Genomic DNA, 15,116 nt, shown 5'->3' on the forward strand with positions numbered 1-15,116 from the left:
CTTCTACGTGGTTCCGCCGGTCAGTTATTATAACTATGAATATGGTTTTTCAAACTAGAGTTCCCTCTGGGAGTCATGTGTTTTACCCCAGCCACATCTCTCATACACCAGAGTTTAAAATAAAAGGAGATGCAGTTTCCTTCGTGAGCGAGCATGTGCCAGAACGGTGTGTGCTGCTTTCATTTAACCTGCGGGATGCTTCTTATCCTCACGCCATCGTTTCCCTAACGATGGATCCTCCTCCCACACCAGGTGCAGCTACATGATAGACAACGTGATTCTCCTGATGAACGGCGCACTGCAGAACAAACCTGTGAGGGACATTCTGGGGAAGTGCCACCCCCTGGGCCATTTCACAGAAATGGAAGCAGTCAACATTGCAGAGACACCTTCTGACCTCTTCACTGCCATTCTGGTCGAGACACCATTAGGTACGAGTGCATAAGTAACCGTGCTGCTACTTGTGTGTGTTGCCACATTATTAGAAAATGCAGTTGCAAGTCACAGCTGTCTCCGTGAACACAGGTCATACTATACAGATTCCTCGAAGGGGAGGGGACATTGCAGAATCGTCTGGTCCAGCTCCCTCCTTTTTCAGATCAAGACAAGTGGTGTAATACACCCCAGATCCCATGCAGACCATTGGTAGCCGAGAAGGGCCAGGCCTCACCTTCCAACCTCCAAACCCATGGGCTTCACTCCTGATCACAGCAAATAAATGATAAAACTTGCAATTTTTCAAAAAATTTTCTAGCTGGGTTTTAGGTGATTAGTTCCTTACCTTTCATTTTCATTTTCTGTCTGTATAAGGCTGTGTCTGGGAAACACTTTGTTTTAGGAAGTTTGGGAATGCCATTTTTTTCTGAGATGGTCAGGAGTATCTGTCAAATGACCTGAAGCAGTGATAAAATAAATGTTAATGTCATCATACTTTGGCACTGAGAATAGTTGCAGCATTTAAAATGCTGAAGGAATCATTTTATATCTCCATTGTCAGGAAACCTAGATAATAGCAGTTTACTGTTGATCATTCATCCTAATAGTCGCCATTTAAAACAAACTTTAAGAAGAAAAGTAATTGCATCATCATTAAGTGTCGGTTGCTCCAGGAGCATCCCTTGGCTGAAAGCCGGTGAGTCTGAAAACCCAGTTCCACAGGCATGAAGCCAGGCCCTGTGGCCCCAACCAAGGGACCTGGGACAATTCATTTCATTCCAGTTTTACTCATTCTGAAAACAATGCTCTCTTCCTATCACAGAGTTTTAAAAACTAGGGCAGTTTTAATCCAGCTCCATGCTTGTCACTTAGTAAGGTTGCAAATGGTGAATACAGCTGGCTGATATGGGGCGGGACTTCAAAAACGGAAACCATAAAGTGAGTAGTTCAAGGTTCTGAGGATTGAATGTGTTCAAGTGTATCCAGCGTTTACTGACGGCTTGCACAGAGCAAATGCTTCCTCAGTAATCACTCCCCCGTCACCGTCATTGTTAGCTTCATTGAGGCTGTCAATTGCCCATCACTCTTCAGTGTCCTAGTTAGGGGTGAGCAGAGGGTGGTACATTCACGAAACATTTTCTACAGTTTAAAATCCTATTTTGATTTATTTTGTGATAATTTCTGCTTTCAGCTCCGTTCTTTCAAGACTGTACATCTGAAAATGCTCTAGATGAACTGAATATTGAAATCCTGCGTAACAAACTGTACAAGGTAACTGTTTCCCCAAATATGATGTTCTTCTTTATTACATAATACATTGTAACCGGAGTTCTTCATTAGATGTTACTTACTTGCTAGCAGCTCAGCTGGTAGAGAATACGCCTGCAAAGCAGGAGACCCAGGTTCCATCCCTGGGTTGGGAAGATCCCCTGGAGAGGGAAACGGCAACCCACTCTGGAGCACTCAGGAGTTCCTGCCTGGAGAATCCCATTAACAGAGGAGCCTGGTGGGCTACAGTCCATGGGGTCGCACAGAGTCAGACATGACGGAAAGCGACTTAGTGCTAGCACTAGCTCTTGCTAACCAACTTCTGAATTATGAGTTTAGGCATAATGGGAACAAATCTCTTTTTAGTCCTGACCTGTCTTCTAGTTAAATACATGTATGTCAAGTTCTCCCATCCAGCAAGATTCTTGAGATGATCCCATTCTTCTCTGTATCCTTAGCTCTTACATGGCACCTGGAACATAAAAGGTGTCAACTGGATGGATGGATGGATGGATAGGTAGATAGATGAGTGGGGTGATCAACGTCAGTGCATTTCAAAAGCAGCAGCGTACACAGTGAACCCTGTGTCCTCAGCCCTGTTACAGAGTCCGTGAATTTCACAGTGAACCTGCCCACACAATGTTAATTTACTGACAGCGTGCAGCACACCAGGATGACCAACCCGTGGACTCGACAGCACAGACACCACCCTGTGCAGCGTGACTGTGTCTCTGGACCGCGCTGCCGCCCTCTGAGACGCTCTGTGTGATGTGGGCTGAGTCACAGGGGCTGTCCATGGTCACCCATGCAACCGCAGCATCTTTAGACACTCTCCCAGAGCAGCTGAATGGATGTGCCCTCTATCCAGCTTCTTATGCTGAAACATATGAAACCTCTCCAAGGCACTGCATTGCAGCAGTTTCCCTTTTATAAAAGACTTACGGGCTTAGAGGAGGCATCCCTGAGCTACAGCTAACAGAAGCCACTGTTTTAAGCATTTGTAGGCATTAGTTCATTTAATCAACTCCATGCCATCCCCACTCCCCAAATTAGAAAAGTAAAACATGGAGAGGTAAATTTAGTTGGTAGAAGTCAGTGAGCTAGTAGGTAATAGAATTGAGACTCAAACACAGACTGCTTGACTCTACAGCTTAGACTCTGCCTTCCCCATGTATTGTCCATGCTCAGCGCCATCCCAAATGTGTCTCCTGAGCGCTAGGACTTTCACTTTTCATAGGACCCATTCTGGACTTATTTGCTGAGCTCATGAGAGAGTTTCATAGTCTTGTTAGAATAGTGAGAATTAACTATGAAATAATCCAAGAGCCATGCAAAAAAGTGCTTGGTAAGTTATTTCAAGCTATGATAAGTTCAATTTTGTTCTTTTACAGAGTTTTGCTTTTTAGGCTGTGCAATGTACTACAAGGTGAAAGTTTGCATCAAATACATTATAAAATATCTCCCTATGAGAGAAGTAATTCAATTTTCATTAAAGAGTTTAATAAGTCATGAAAAGCTGATCTAGAAATTTCCGAAAGGAAAATATGTTCATTTTCTTGTTTTGTGATTTTTCTTTTTAAGTCCTACATCGAGGCATTCTATAAATTCTGTAAGAATCACGGTGATGTCACAGCGGAAGTCATGTGTCCCATTCTGGAGGTAAGCAAGAGACCTTGATTTTTTATGCCAAATAACGGGCTTACACGTGTTTTTATATAATGCTACCATTTTTTTTTATTCTTAGAAGTACTTTTATCTAGAAATAAAATAGCAATATATTTTATTATGTGTATCATTTGATGTCTTCAAATAAGAGTGGCATTTTCCTAGTTTTCTACACAGAAGAGCTGTTTGGGAATTAAACAAGAATAATGCTTGTGGGAGTTTGATCATGATTTACTTGGATGTAGTAGGAAGGAAGCAGATTACAATTCGTTAAAAACTCAGTGTGCTTTGGACAACTGGTGCACTACAGGTCCCCATGACAATCACCCAGTTCCCTCCCAATATCGGGTCTGTTGGGAACCCCCACAACTTGTCAGCAAAACCCACCGTGGGTGGCGTGTCTCATGTAAGTCCTAAAAGAAAGGCCTCCACGAGCAACCCTCAAGCACCACACAGAAAGCCCAGGCGTGGTGATTCACAGTTGGCGTGCCCGCTTACTCCTCACAGCGTGGCGGATGCCCATCGGCGCCCACCTCTCTAACTGATGTTCTACTTCCTTTAATTCCTCCTCATCATCACAGCTTCCATCTGTGCCCAGAGGCCCTCTTGCTTGCAAATGTCAATCTGCACACGCACGGGAGACTCAGGCCAGAGATCAAGGGATCGGAGGGGAATTCTGGGCGTAGTTTGCACTGAGTGTTTTACGTGGATCTCTCTTGCTGACTTACTGTTTCACTTGGATCTTAAAAAAAAAAGAAGTATTCCCCAGTGGTCCAGTGCTAGGATTCTTCGCTTTCACTGCCAAGAGCACAGGTTCAACCCCTGGTTGGGGAACTAAGTATCCTTGAAGCCACATGGCACAGCCAAAAAACAAAACAAAAAAACTTACTGGGCTTAGAAAGCTCTTGCTTTGACCTATGGAAAGAAGTTTTGTCTAAAGAATATCCTTAATCATTAGATTATCAGTTATACTGGCTTCCTTTTGGGTTCAGTGCAGTCTCTCAGTCCTGTCCAACTCTTTGCAACCAGCACGCCAGGCCTCTCTGTCCATCACCAACTCCCAGAGTTTACGCAAACTCATGTCCATTGAGTCGGTGATGCCATCCAACCATCTCATCCTCTGTCGTCCCCTTCTCCTCCCCCCTTCAACCTTTCCCACCATCAGGGTCTTTTCAGATGAGTCAGTTCTTTGCATCAGGTGGCCAAAGTATTGGAGTTTCAGCTTCAGCATCAGTCCTTCCAATCACTCAGGACTGGGTAGATATTAATATTTACATATTTGAATGACTTCTAATTTCAAGAAAAGCCTGATACGAACTACTCATTGAAGAAGAAGAGAAAAAGCTAAAATAACTTCATCTGCACATGGCAACCCACTCCAGTGTTCTTGCCTGGAGAATCCCAGGGGCGGGGGAGCCTGGTGGGCTGCCGTCTATAGGGTCACCCAGAGTCGGACACGACTGAAGCGACTCAGCAGCAGCAGCAGGAGCGCATATTTTGACCTAATGTTCTGACACCACATTTGATAAAACTGTGTGTGTGCTCAGTTGCTTCAGTCGTGTCCAACTCTGTGACCCGACAGACGGCAGCCCACCAATCTCCTCTGTCCATGGGATTCTCTAGGCAAGAATCCTGGAGTGGGTTATTGTGCCCTCCTCCAGGGGTCTTCCTGACCCAGGAATCAAACCTTATCTCTTACATCTCCTGCATTAGCAGTTCAGGTTCTTTACCACTAGAGCCACCTGGGAAGCCCCCTGATAAAAGTAATTCCCCTCAAATATCTAATTATTAAACTTTTACAGTTAAAGATACTGTTGAAAATTTAAAGTCAAAGCAGTCCTTGAAGTAAGAAATCTTTGGAGGACTCCAGAAATATTTTTTTATCTCTATCTGCATTACATAGGCAGTGGGCCTCAAAACATATTTTTTCAAGACATGCCAGTTGTCAGAAAGCGAGTTCCGAACATACTGAGTACATAGGACATGCAGCCTAGTGGCCCCCTGAAGCACCTCACTTTCTGTTCATGAATTTAGCTGCTGCTGCTAAGCTGCTGCTAAGTCACTTCAGTCGTGTCCGATTCTGTGCGACCCCATAGACGGCAGCCCACCAGGCTCCCCCATCCCTGGGATTCTCCAGGCAAGAACACTGGAGTGGGTTGCCATTTCCTTTAGCTGCTAGCCACACTATAAAAAGCCACATTATGGCTCAAAGTATAGATTCTATGTGGCATAATTCCTGTGGCTTAGCAATGATTCATGTACTTTGTACCTACCAAATACGTGGGAAAGAGTTATGTTAAGATTAATAACCTTCACATCTGTTAAAATGACTATCACCAAAAGGAATATAAACAACAAATGTTGGCAAGGATGTGGAGACAAGGAAATCATTGCCACTGCAGTTAGGAATATAAATTGGTGCAGCTACTGTAGAAAGTGGTATGGGGTTTCTAAAAAAAAAAAATGAAACTAGAACTACCACATGACCCAGCAGTTCCACTCCTGGATATACATCTGAAAAAAGCAAAGATACTAATTTGAAAAGATATATACATGCCAGTGTGCATAGTAGCATTATTTACAGTTTCCAAGGAATGGACTCAACCTAAATGCCCATCAACAGATGAAAAGGTAAAGAAGATGCAGTACATTTATGCAATGGAATACTACACAGCCACGAAAAAGGATGAACCCTTGCAATCTGGATGGATTTGGAGGGCATTATGCTAAGTGAAATAAGACAAAGACAAGTACTGTATGTTATCTTATATGTGGAATCTAAAAAATAAAACAAACCAGTGAATAAAACAAAAAGGCAGCAGACTGGTAGATAAAGAGAACGAACTAGTAGTTACCAGTGGGCAGAGTGAAGGGGGAGGGGCAGAAGAGGGGGAAGGAAGGGTTATTATGGGATTTTATGAAATGCGACGTGAAAATCGTAAAGTGCTAAAGAATAATCTTTCATTTAATAAAAAAGGAAAAAGAATAATAACCTTACAGAGGTATGCAGAGGCAGTACTAACAGCTAACACTTACTGCAGACCAGACATCATCCTAGGTGCTGTGTATATACAGATTCACCTGGCCTTCAGAATAGCACATTGAGATGTGTAGCTCAGGGCCTCTTTTTCAGAGGGGACAACTGAGGCACAGAGGGGCCAGTAAGTCGCCTGACGTCAAACAGCTGTCAGGATTTGAACGCAGGTTGTCTGGCGCCCGTTCTTCTGTGTTTATTACTGTGCTAGATTCCCTCTACATCAAATTCACCTGCAGCTCTTCCATATAAAGCTAGGTGCTAATTCTTAAGCAAGATCATACTCCACATGTTTAAAAACCAGAAGCAAATAAGAATTACATCTTTGTCATCCTTGGTAATGTGAAAAGGACAGCACAGTATCAGAAGAGTACTTACCAACAGGAGGATTTGGCCAAAATACTTTATACCCTGAGTTCTCTTTGTCCTTTCCCAGTACCATATTGGATTCTTTTTCAAGCAGTGTTGAAAATAAAAATCCATTTAACTATCTTTATACGCTTAAGTAAAAATATCAGTTACGCATGATGTGCAATTATTACATGTCTAATGAGATGATCAGAACAGGTGTGTCAGTTTTGTGTCAATATCCCAGGTCATGTAATTACTTCCCCTTTCCTTTTCACAACCATAGAGCACTTAGAATTTCAAAGTTCTTCCGTACATATTCTCATTTGATCTTATTTGACAAGAGACTTCAAAAGATTGAATATAGTCGAAGAGGGAATAAACCTAGGCTTGCAGGTGAAAATGTGACCCAATTATGAGATTGTGGCTTCGTATTTAAAAAAAGAAATTGACTTACGTCTTGGGCAAATGTGCTGCAGTGTACTGTTTGCCTCACTCCTGCTTTTCCGATGATCTGCACGGTTAATGAAGCCGTGAAAATAAGCACCGAGTATGTTTGTTTCACCGCCCTGGGCCAGGACACACGCTGATAAGGAGGGGCTGGTCCCAGCGCACTTCACTCTCTTCCTCTGCCATCGACCCCTCTATCCACTGCTCCCACCAGGGAGACCCTTCCTCCTGTAAGGAACTGGCAAGGATTTTCAAACTAGTCAGCCCAACTCTGTCATAAGCAACGGATAAGGCTTTTGAATCTGTCAACAGTGCATAGCTATCCTTTGCAACAGCAACAGAAAATAAGTTATGGTTTTACAGTGCCTGAGTGTCTGCAGGGAAAGGAAAGACAGGCTGTTTAAGGTACGTGTACCACACAGGCTGCTCGCCCTCTGCAAGTGATGCAGGCTTACTAGTGCCACCCCAGCTACTCGCCTCCGTAACCAGGTGTCATGGCAAAGTGTCTGCTGAGGGACGGTCAAAGACAGGATGGCCTCTTTACAATTCAAAAATTATAGTTCTTTTCAGGAAGAGAATACACACACAAACACACACACAGCCTCTAGGCTAGAAGACAGCGGTAGACAGACACTTAGAATAAAAGGGAAATTAAAATATAATAAGGCATCAAAGGAAATCGTATCCGATTAGAGAGAAGAGAGAAGGGCTTCAGATGAAAAAGATTGTATTTGAGGAGATCCTCAAAGGCAGGTAGAATTTCGACCTGGAGAGTTCAGTAGCCAGAGGCAGCTGCCTTTACTTCCTTATAAGGCCTCCCCTTGCTTCTGACGCACCCATAATTTCCATGAGAGCAATCAAAAGAATCAGAAGAAACCAACTCTCGCTCTACTGATAGCAAACACCTGTTCTAACAAAACAGTTCCAGTAAGATCTGTTGTAAGTCTGCATTTGCTGTTGGTTAATTAGTAAAAAAAATAATACTGTAGAGCAATTCATTTCAGCTCTGATGTGCATATGAGCAAGCTTGGGATTTCATTTCAAATGCAGATTCTAGTTCACTGGGTCTGGACTACAGTCTAAGATTCTGAACTTCTAACAAGCTTCCCAGTGAGGTCAAAGCTACAAATCCTTGAAACACACCTTGGGTAGCAACATGGTAGAGAACATTAGAGAATTTTAGAGTGGCAGAACTGTGGACCATTCTGTTGGTGTTGGTAAACATTTAAGATCTTCCTGTGTCAGGCACTAGATATTCAAAAATGAACAAGACAGACATGACCCCTCAACGATTTTAGAGTACAGTGGGATGAAAGGCATATGCAGAGATTTTAAAATAATGTGGTAAGCGCAGGTTGCTTTGGGTGGATGGAGAAGGTCTTCTTGGCCCAAGGTCATCATGGCAGATTCCCCTGGCGGGCAGAGGAGCTACCTGTGGGGAACGGGCTGAGATGGAATGGTCAGCGTGGGTAGAAGCAGAACTGAGAGCAGTGCGAAGAAATAGAGGGTGATTTCAAGAAGGGTTTGGTGGTTAGATGAGACAGACAGGCAGGACGTGGGGCGGGGAGCTCAGTGTCTAGGAGGGCTCAGCAGAGGAGACAGGTGGGGAGTAGGCTGACCCCTCCTGAGACAGCGTGTGGTCAGACCTCACCATTCACAAATAAGGAAACAGGTCCGGAGAGCAAAGTCACGTGTCCTAAGTCCCATGATCCTTAGCAACAGGCTTAGATTTATTGATATCTATCCTAGGACTTGAAAGAAGAAAGCCAATTCCAGGGAAGTACAAATGGTAAGTAGCCCGGTTTGTTTTAAGTTATGACCAACCTAGACAGCATATTACAAAGCAGAGACATTACTTTGTCAACAAAGGTCCGGCTAGACAAGGCTATGGTTTTTCCAGTGGTATGTATGGATGTGAGAGTTGGACTGTGAAGAAAGCTGATCGCCGAAGAATTGATGCTTTTGAACTGTGGTGCTGGAGAAGACTCTTGAGAGTCCCTTGGACTGCAAGGAGATCCAACCAGTCCATCCTAAAGGAGATCAGTCCTGGGTATTCATTGGAAGGACTGATGCTGAGGCTGAAACTCCAATACTTTGACCACCTGATGCGAAGAGCTGACTCATTTGAAAAGACCCTGATGCTGGGAAAGATTGAGGGCAGGAGGAGAAGGGGAGGACAGAGGATGAGATGGTTGGATGGCATCAGTGACTCAATGGACATGAGTTTGGGAAGCTCCAGGAGTCAGTGATGGACAGGGAGGCCTGGTGTGCTGCAGTTCATGAGGTCGCAAAGAGTCAGACATGACTGAGCAACTGAACTGAACTGAACTGATGTCAGCATTCAGAAAGGGATGTTAACTGGTATGACATGCACTTTTTTGTTCTAAGCACTTTGCCGGGACCTTCTATGTACATTATCTTGTCCTATCCCTGAATCAATCCCAGCATGTAGGTCTTATTCTGATTTTTATGGAAGGGACATTTGGGACTCTAGGAGCCTACGTGAGAGAAACGCTTTAGTAACTGATAACAGAGAGCCTGGGAACTGCGGTTTAGTGGGATGCCCTGGCCTCCTGGGCCATCGTCACTGCTGTGAGCTCCTGCTCTGGCAACCAGAGTTGCTCCATGACAGGAAGAGACTGTGGGAACATTAATAACACATGTCTGTATTATAATTAGCCATAGATTGGAAAGAAAGCAGATCGTTTTGAAAATGAATTTGTCTAGAGCATTTAGTAGGTGGTTCAATTTCATTGACTCTCATGTCTTGCAAATTCAGTTTGAGGCTGACCGGCGTGCTTTCATCATCACTCTGAACTCCTTTGGCACCGAGTTGAGCAAAGAGGACCGGGAGACCCTCTACCCGACCTGCGGCAAGCTCCACCCCGAGGGGCTGCGCCTGCTGGCCCAGGCCGAGGACTTCGAGCAGATGAAGAGGGTTGCGGACAGTTACGGCGTGCGTGCTTATCCCGGAATGTCTCGCGTGATTTCCCCTCGCTTGCTTTAGAAGTCCACACATCACATGTACACTTTATCTAACACGGTTAGAATGTTTATAGGCTAGAAGGCAGTATCTCTTGCTATGATGTCTCTCCCAAAGAAATACATCGAGTTTCTCACCCAAGCTAGTGTGTTTTTTAAGATTCCTGCCAAGCAAGTACTTGTTTAAATCTCCAGGGGATGGTCATTTGAGCCTTTTTTTTTTTTTTTTAATAAAGTGCTTGATAGAGCAAATTCCCCAAGGGACTGGCGCAGTGGAAATGTGAGCTCATGTCAGAGTTATGTGAAAGAGCCTGCCCCAGCCGCCCTTTCAAGTGCCCACTGGACAAACTGCTAGGTACAGAATGTCTCCTAGAAGGACAGGGGAGAAATGGTCATTCTGTTTATAGCTCTCCCTGTGCTCGGTGGCCAGGATTCGGGAAAGAGGGCTGCCACGTCCTCTCTTACTGTGGCACCCGGCTGCTCTTGGACAGCCTGAAGCTTCTCAGCTCAAGGTTATAACCTCATCCCCTGGTACCCTCCCTTCTGACTTGCAGACAGTAACACACAGACCCTCCAGGGAGCTTTTCCAGAACTAGAATGACACCCCTCTCATCTCTGCCTATGGTTTTTTACCCCCGGGAAAAGATAAGCCAACCAACAATGCATGAACCTTTGTAACATCTCTTGTGTCACTGCAAGAGGCTCCTGAGCGTAATCCTGAAATTTGAGCTTCTCCCTGGATTTCACCCCTTCCTCACTTAAAATTCCACATGAATTTTATCAGTTGTCATCTCAAAGAACCCGTGAAGCCATACTGATTAAACCATGAGCACTCATTTAGCCTCTATGATGTTTCCAACCAGCCCTAAGAGACAAATGTGGACATTAGCTCAAACCGTGTGCACAGAGAGAACTCCTGTCACCTCCTGCCTTGTAGGCCTGAATAAGCCAACAGAATGGAATTCCATCCCTACTCTCCTTGTTTGGATTTTTTGTTGTTGTTTCCTCAAGAGACCAAAGAGCCTACAAAAAACATTCAGGTCTTCTGGATAGATTTTCTAAAACAGATGCGCAATTCTTATGTTACTGGAAAGATATAATTTTTATACTTAAAAGAAGTGAAAATTTGTTTAAAAAAACAATGTCTCGCCTTTGTTTTTCAGGTATACAAGCCTTTGTTTGAGGCTGTAAGTGATAGCAGTGGGGGAAAGACTTTGGAGGATGTGTTTTATGAGCATGAGGTATGGTGGAAATGGAAGTGCTCCTAGCGTATACACCCTTTTTCTCATTCTCTGGGTTTTAAGTTTGTTTTCTTTTTTTTATGCTTTGGGTTTTCTTTACAGTTGACCAGGCCAACTGGCACGTCTGTAGCTTGGACAGGTATTAGTTAGTATCTCTGCCTTGGAGCGTCAAGGCCCTGAGGTTCACAAATGATGGCTTCTTGTGGGATTGTCCCATCCAGACAGATGCGCTCATTATGAAGTTCCAGGAGTGAGCCAGCTGTGCTGTGCTAAGTCGCCTCTGCTGTGCCCGATTCTGTGCGGCCCCATGGGCTGTAGCCTACCAGCCTCCTCTGTCCAGGGGATTCTCCAGCATAGAATATGGAAGTGAGGCAGCTCGTCCATAATCACCTACAGAAACAAAGCCAGGATGCCCTCGTGATCGTGTGTTGACAGCCGTCATGGAGCACACTCTGTTAAGGGGACACCCTCTAACCCATCCCTTCTTCAAGGAGGCTTTGTCACTCCTGTGCAGTTACAGCACTTAGGAATTATCTGGGTGGAAATCCATCCAGTCTAGATTATTCTGTTTCCCTGAAAAGGCAGAAGACTACTTAATCTTATAACCAGTTCGTGGGCTTCTAAAATGTGCAACGAGAGGACTTTGGGCAGCTAGCCCAATGGCCCCCCCCCAATCAGGAGAATTTTTTTATGATGTGTTTTATTCATTTCCCTAAAACCACTGGTTTTAGAGAAAAGCCTGAAATTTACCCACACTTTAGGGTCAGACTGGCTCCAGAAAGCAGTATGAGGGTCTTCCTGTAAGTCCTACTCTAGACATTTTTTAAGAGCTCTCTAGAAGGAAGTGAAAACAATGTAAGTTGTTTCATATATTAGGGATGTTTTAAAAGCCCACACTCTTGAACTTCTGCTGCAAAGATGGCTGTTAAAAGAGCCCCCTTGGCAGGAAAAAAATGCCTGCCTGCTCCTGACAGCAGGGAGCCTCCCCTTCCTGACAGCTTTGCTTGAGGTTTTCAGAACGGAGTAAGGGACTTGGTACCTCTTTTTTTTCCTAATGGAAAAGAATGAAAGGATGTTCCATTTCAGACTGTACCTTAGTTAAAAAAAAATTTTTTTTTGGTAATTTTCTTTTAACAGTTAACTATATGTCAAGTTTCTAAGGAAACTCATAGTGTCACCTGGTCCAGATTCCAGAGTCCTGTATGACATTGCCCTAAAAAGGAGTTCAATAGCCTAAAAAAGACTTGAAAATTGTAAACATTGCGGCCAAGGAAAAATATATAAAAGAGAGAAGCCCACTAGCTAGAAGCCAAGTCGATATCACTACCAAGTCACTCACACACACGCACACACACACAGACGAAATCCTCCTAGGAATCGGTGAGTCAGTACTAGCAGTGCTACTGAGATTTGGAGCTGGTCTTATAATTTTCCAAACCTACTTCTTAAATTGCTGGTTGCCTGCCTTTCTCTGCAAAGTGACACTCTCCCTTTAGACTTGCTAAATTTCGTGCTGTTTCCCTTTCTTTGACCCAATCTGGAAATTGTCTATTTAAATACAGATAAGTACTAAACAAGCACTAGCTGGTCTGTAGCTTCATATTATTTCATTAATGTAGTATGTTCCATCTAAGTTGATGGTCCACGTTTGTTTGTTTTTTCCTTCCTCAGGTACAGATGAACGTGCTGGCATTTAACAGGCAATTCCACTATGGCGTATTTTATGCATACACCAAGCTGAAGGAACAAGAAATGAGAAATATCGTGTGGATAGCCGAATGCATTTCACAGAGACAACGAACTAAAATTAACAGTTACATTCCAATCTTATAACCCAGTGAGGGGCCTCAAATGCAGAAAATCATAAATGTTAAGAGGACGTTACGAGGGAAATAAAAGAGTTGTGCTGTATTATCTAGATCACACAAAAGTAAGAGACGTTGCACTTCATGAATTGTACACCCACTGGAAACACAGCAAAGCAACCCTGAAACAAAGTGTATCTTTTTCATCTTTCTTAAATCTTGTTATGTCTCATTCTTCACTGGACCTTAGACATTACTTTCAATTAGCCTGTGGTACTTTCCCTATTCTCGTTTTCTTCTTATAAAACCAAGTCTATGAAGCAGTGTCTTGCTTTCCCATGTTTCTCCACAGGCCCAAACACTGTCTCCTTTACTTGTTAACTGTCCATTCCTTACCTATGTCCTCAAAAATCCAGAGTAGTAAAGAGGCATCAAGGACCACACATAGTGGAAAACACTGTATTTTTTTCTAATACACTTTGATCTGGTGGGCTTGGGAAAGCTACACAGTTCCAAATCATATTCCATAGGTGCAGGTAATGTTAAATTTCTTATTAAGGCTACCAATTATTACTTATTTTCTCACAACTTTCATTAAACAAAAGGTATACCTCTGTTTCTTACACTTTCTTCATATTAATACTTTGAGAAGAAAAAGTTGTTATATTTTATTCATTCAGAAACATAAATCATAGGTTCACAGGATATGGATTCTCTGTAAAACTCCAGTTTACCAGAGAAAGAAAAATCAACAAACACTGCTCCAGTGCTTTCTTTAAAAACAAAAATAAAAAATTTCTAAATAGAAAAACCTGGCTGTTTTGTCATATTTTAAAAGGTAAACATATATTTATATTTGAAAGTTCTTCAAGTAAGAATATTTACAGACAGTCTAGAAAGTGAAGTCACTCAGTCCTGTCCGACTCTTCGCGACCCCATGGACTGTAGCCCACCAGGCTCCTCCGTCCATGGGATTTTCAAGGCAAGAGGACTGGAGTGGGGTGCCACTTCCTTCTCCAGGGGATCGGATCTTCCCGACCCAGGGATCGAACGCAGGTCGCCCACACTGGGCAGAGGCTTTACCGTCTGAGCCACCAGGGAAGCCCAGGAATACCGAGAGTATACCTCCACCGAATTAAGCGCAAAGACCAACAAGTAAATCCATTTTGGGGAAAAAATTTAAACTTCTCAGAAAATATTTTCTAGTTTCAGTGACAGGAACTTTTAAGCAGGAGGAAAAACAGTGGCTCAGAGAGTCAGAAGGCAGGCAGGCGCTCGCCGCTCAGCTGTGCAGGGGCCGGGCCGCGTGCCCGCGCGGAGGCCGCGCTCGCAGGCTCCAGCGCGCGTCAGCAGCCGGGCCCAGGAGCTGCTCCGGGGGCAGCCTCTGGCCTCCTCGGCTCGCCCCTGCGCCTACCTGCGGCTGCCGTCTTCCCCTCCGAAGCCCGGAGGCCAGGGGATGCCCATAAATCGCATTTCCACCCAGGGGTCTGCATCAGGGGAGACTGATCATCCTCAAGGGTCGAGGGCAAAGGTGCTGGTTGCAAAGCGGCCCTTTAGAGACAGTCCCGTGCTTTCTCAGACCAAGCCTTCCCACACGCCTCTCCACGACCGTGTGGGCCCTTCAGGTGCCCCAGGGCTGCAGGCTGTTACCTTTCTCATCACCTCTGTGCGAGTAATGAAGCCGCCAGCGCCCCCAACCCCTCCCTACCACCGAGTCTAACCATCGTGTGGACAGAAGAGAAAGGAATTTCCGTCACCTCAGGCCGCACACGCTGCAGGATGTGCCCTGAAAGAGAGGGGGTGCACCCTCTGCCGCTGGAAAGACTTGGCTTCGACGTGACAGCCTTTAAGTGTGGCTGGGATCCGAGTTCTCTGTCATACTTGGGG

General features: G+C 44.4%; 1 protein-coding gene across 1 annotated transcript in view; it reads left to right on the plus strand.

The window, feature by feature from the left end:
- Positions 1-14,009, plus strand: part of ATP6V0D2 (ATPase H+ transporting V0 subunit d2) — a 52,751-nt gene extending 38,742 nt beyond the window's left edge. Inside the window, exons 3-8 of the mRNA XM_055432057.2 lie at positions 253-431; positions 1,628-1,707; positions 3,286-3,363; positions 9,981-10,157; positions 11,347-11,424; positions 13,096-14,009. Of these exons, the coding sequence (XP_055288032.2) occupies positions 253-431; positions 1,628-1,707; positions 3,286-3,363; positions 9,981-10,157; positions 11,347-11,424; positions 13,096-13,257 (754 nt within the window). The 3' untranslated portion in view covers positions 13,258-14,009. The remainder of the gene's footprint in view (positions 1-252; positions 432-1,627; positions 1,708-3,285; positions 3,364-9,980; positions 10,158-11,346; positions 11,425-13,095) is intronic.
- Positions 14,010-15,116: the final 1,107 nt, after the last annotated feature.

This window comes from Moschus berezovskii, chromosome 16, assembly GCF_049115385.1.
Source record: "Moschus berezovskii isolate FMDL1 chromosome 16, NW_MosBer_1.0, whole genome shotgun sequence".
Classification (NCBI taxonomy): Eukaryota; Metazoa; Chordata; class Mammalia; order Artiodactyla; family Moschidae; genus Moschus; species Moschus berezovskii.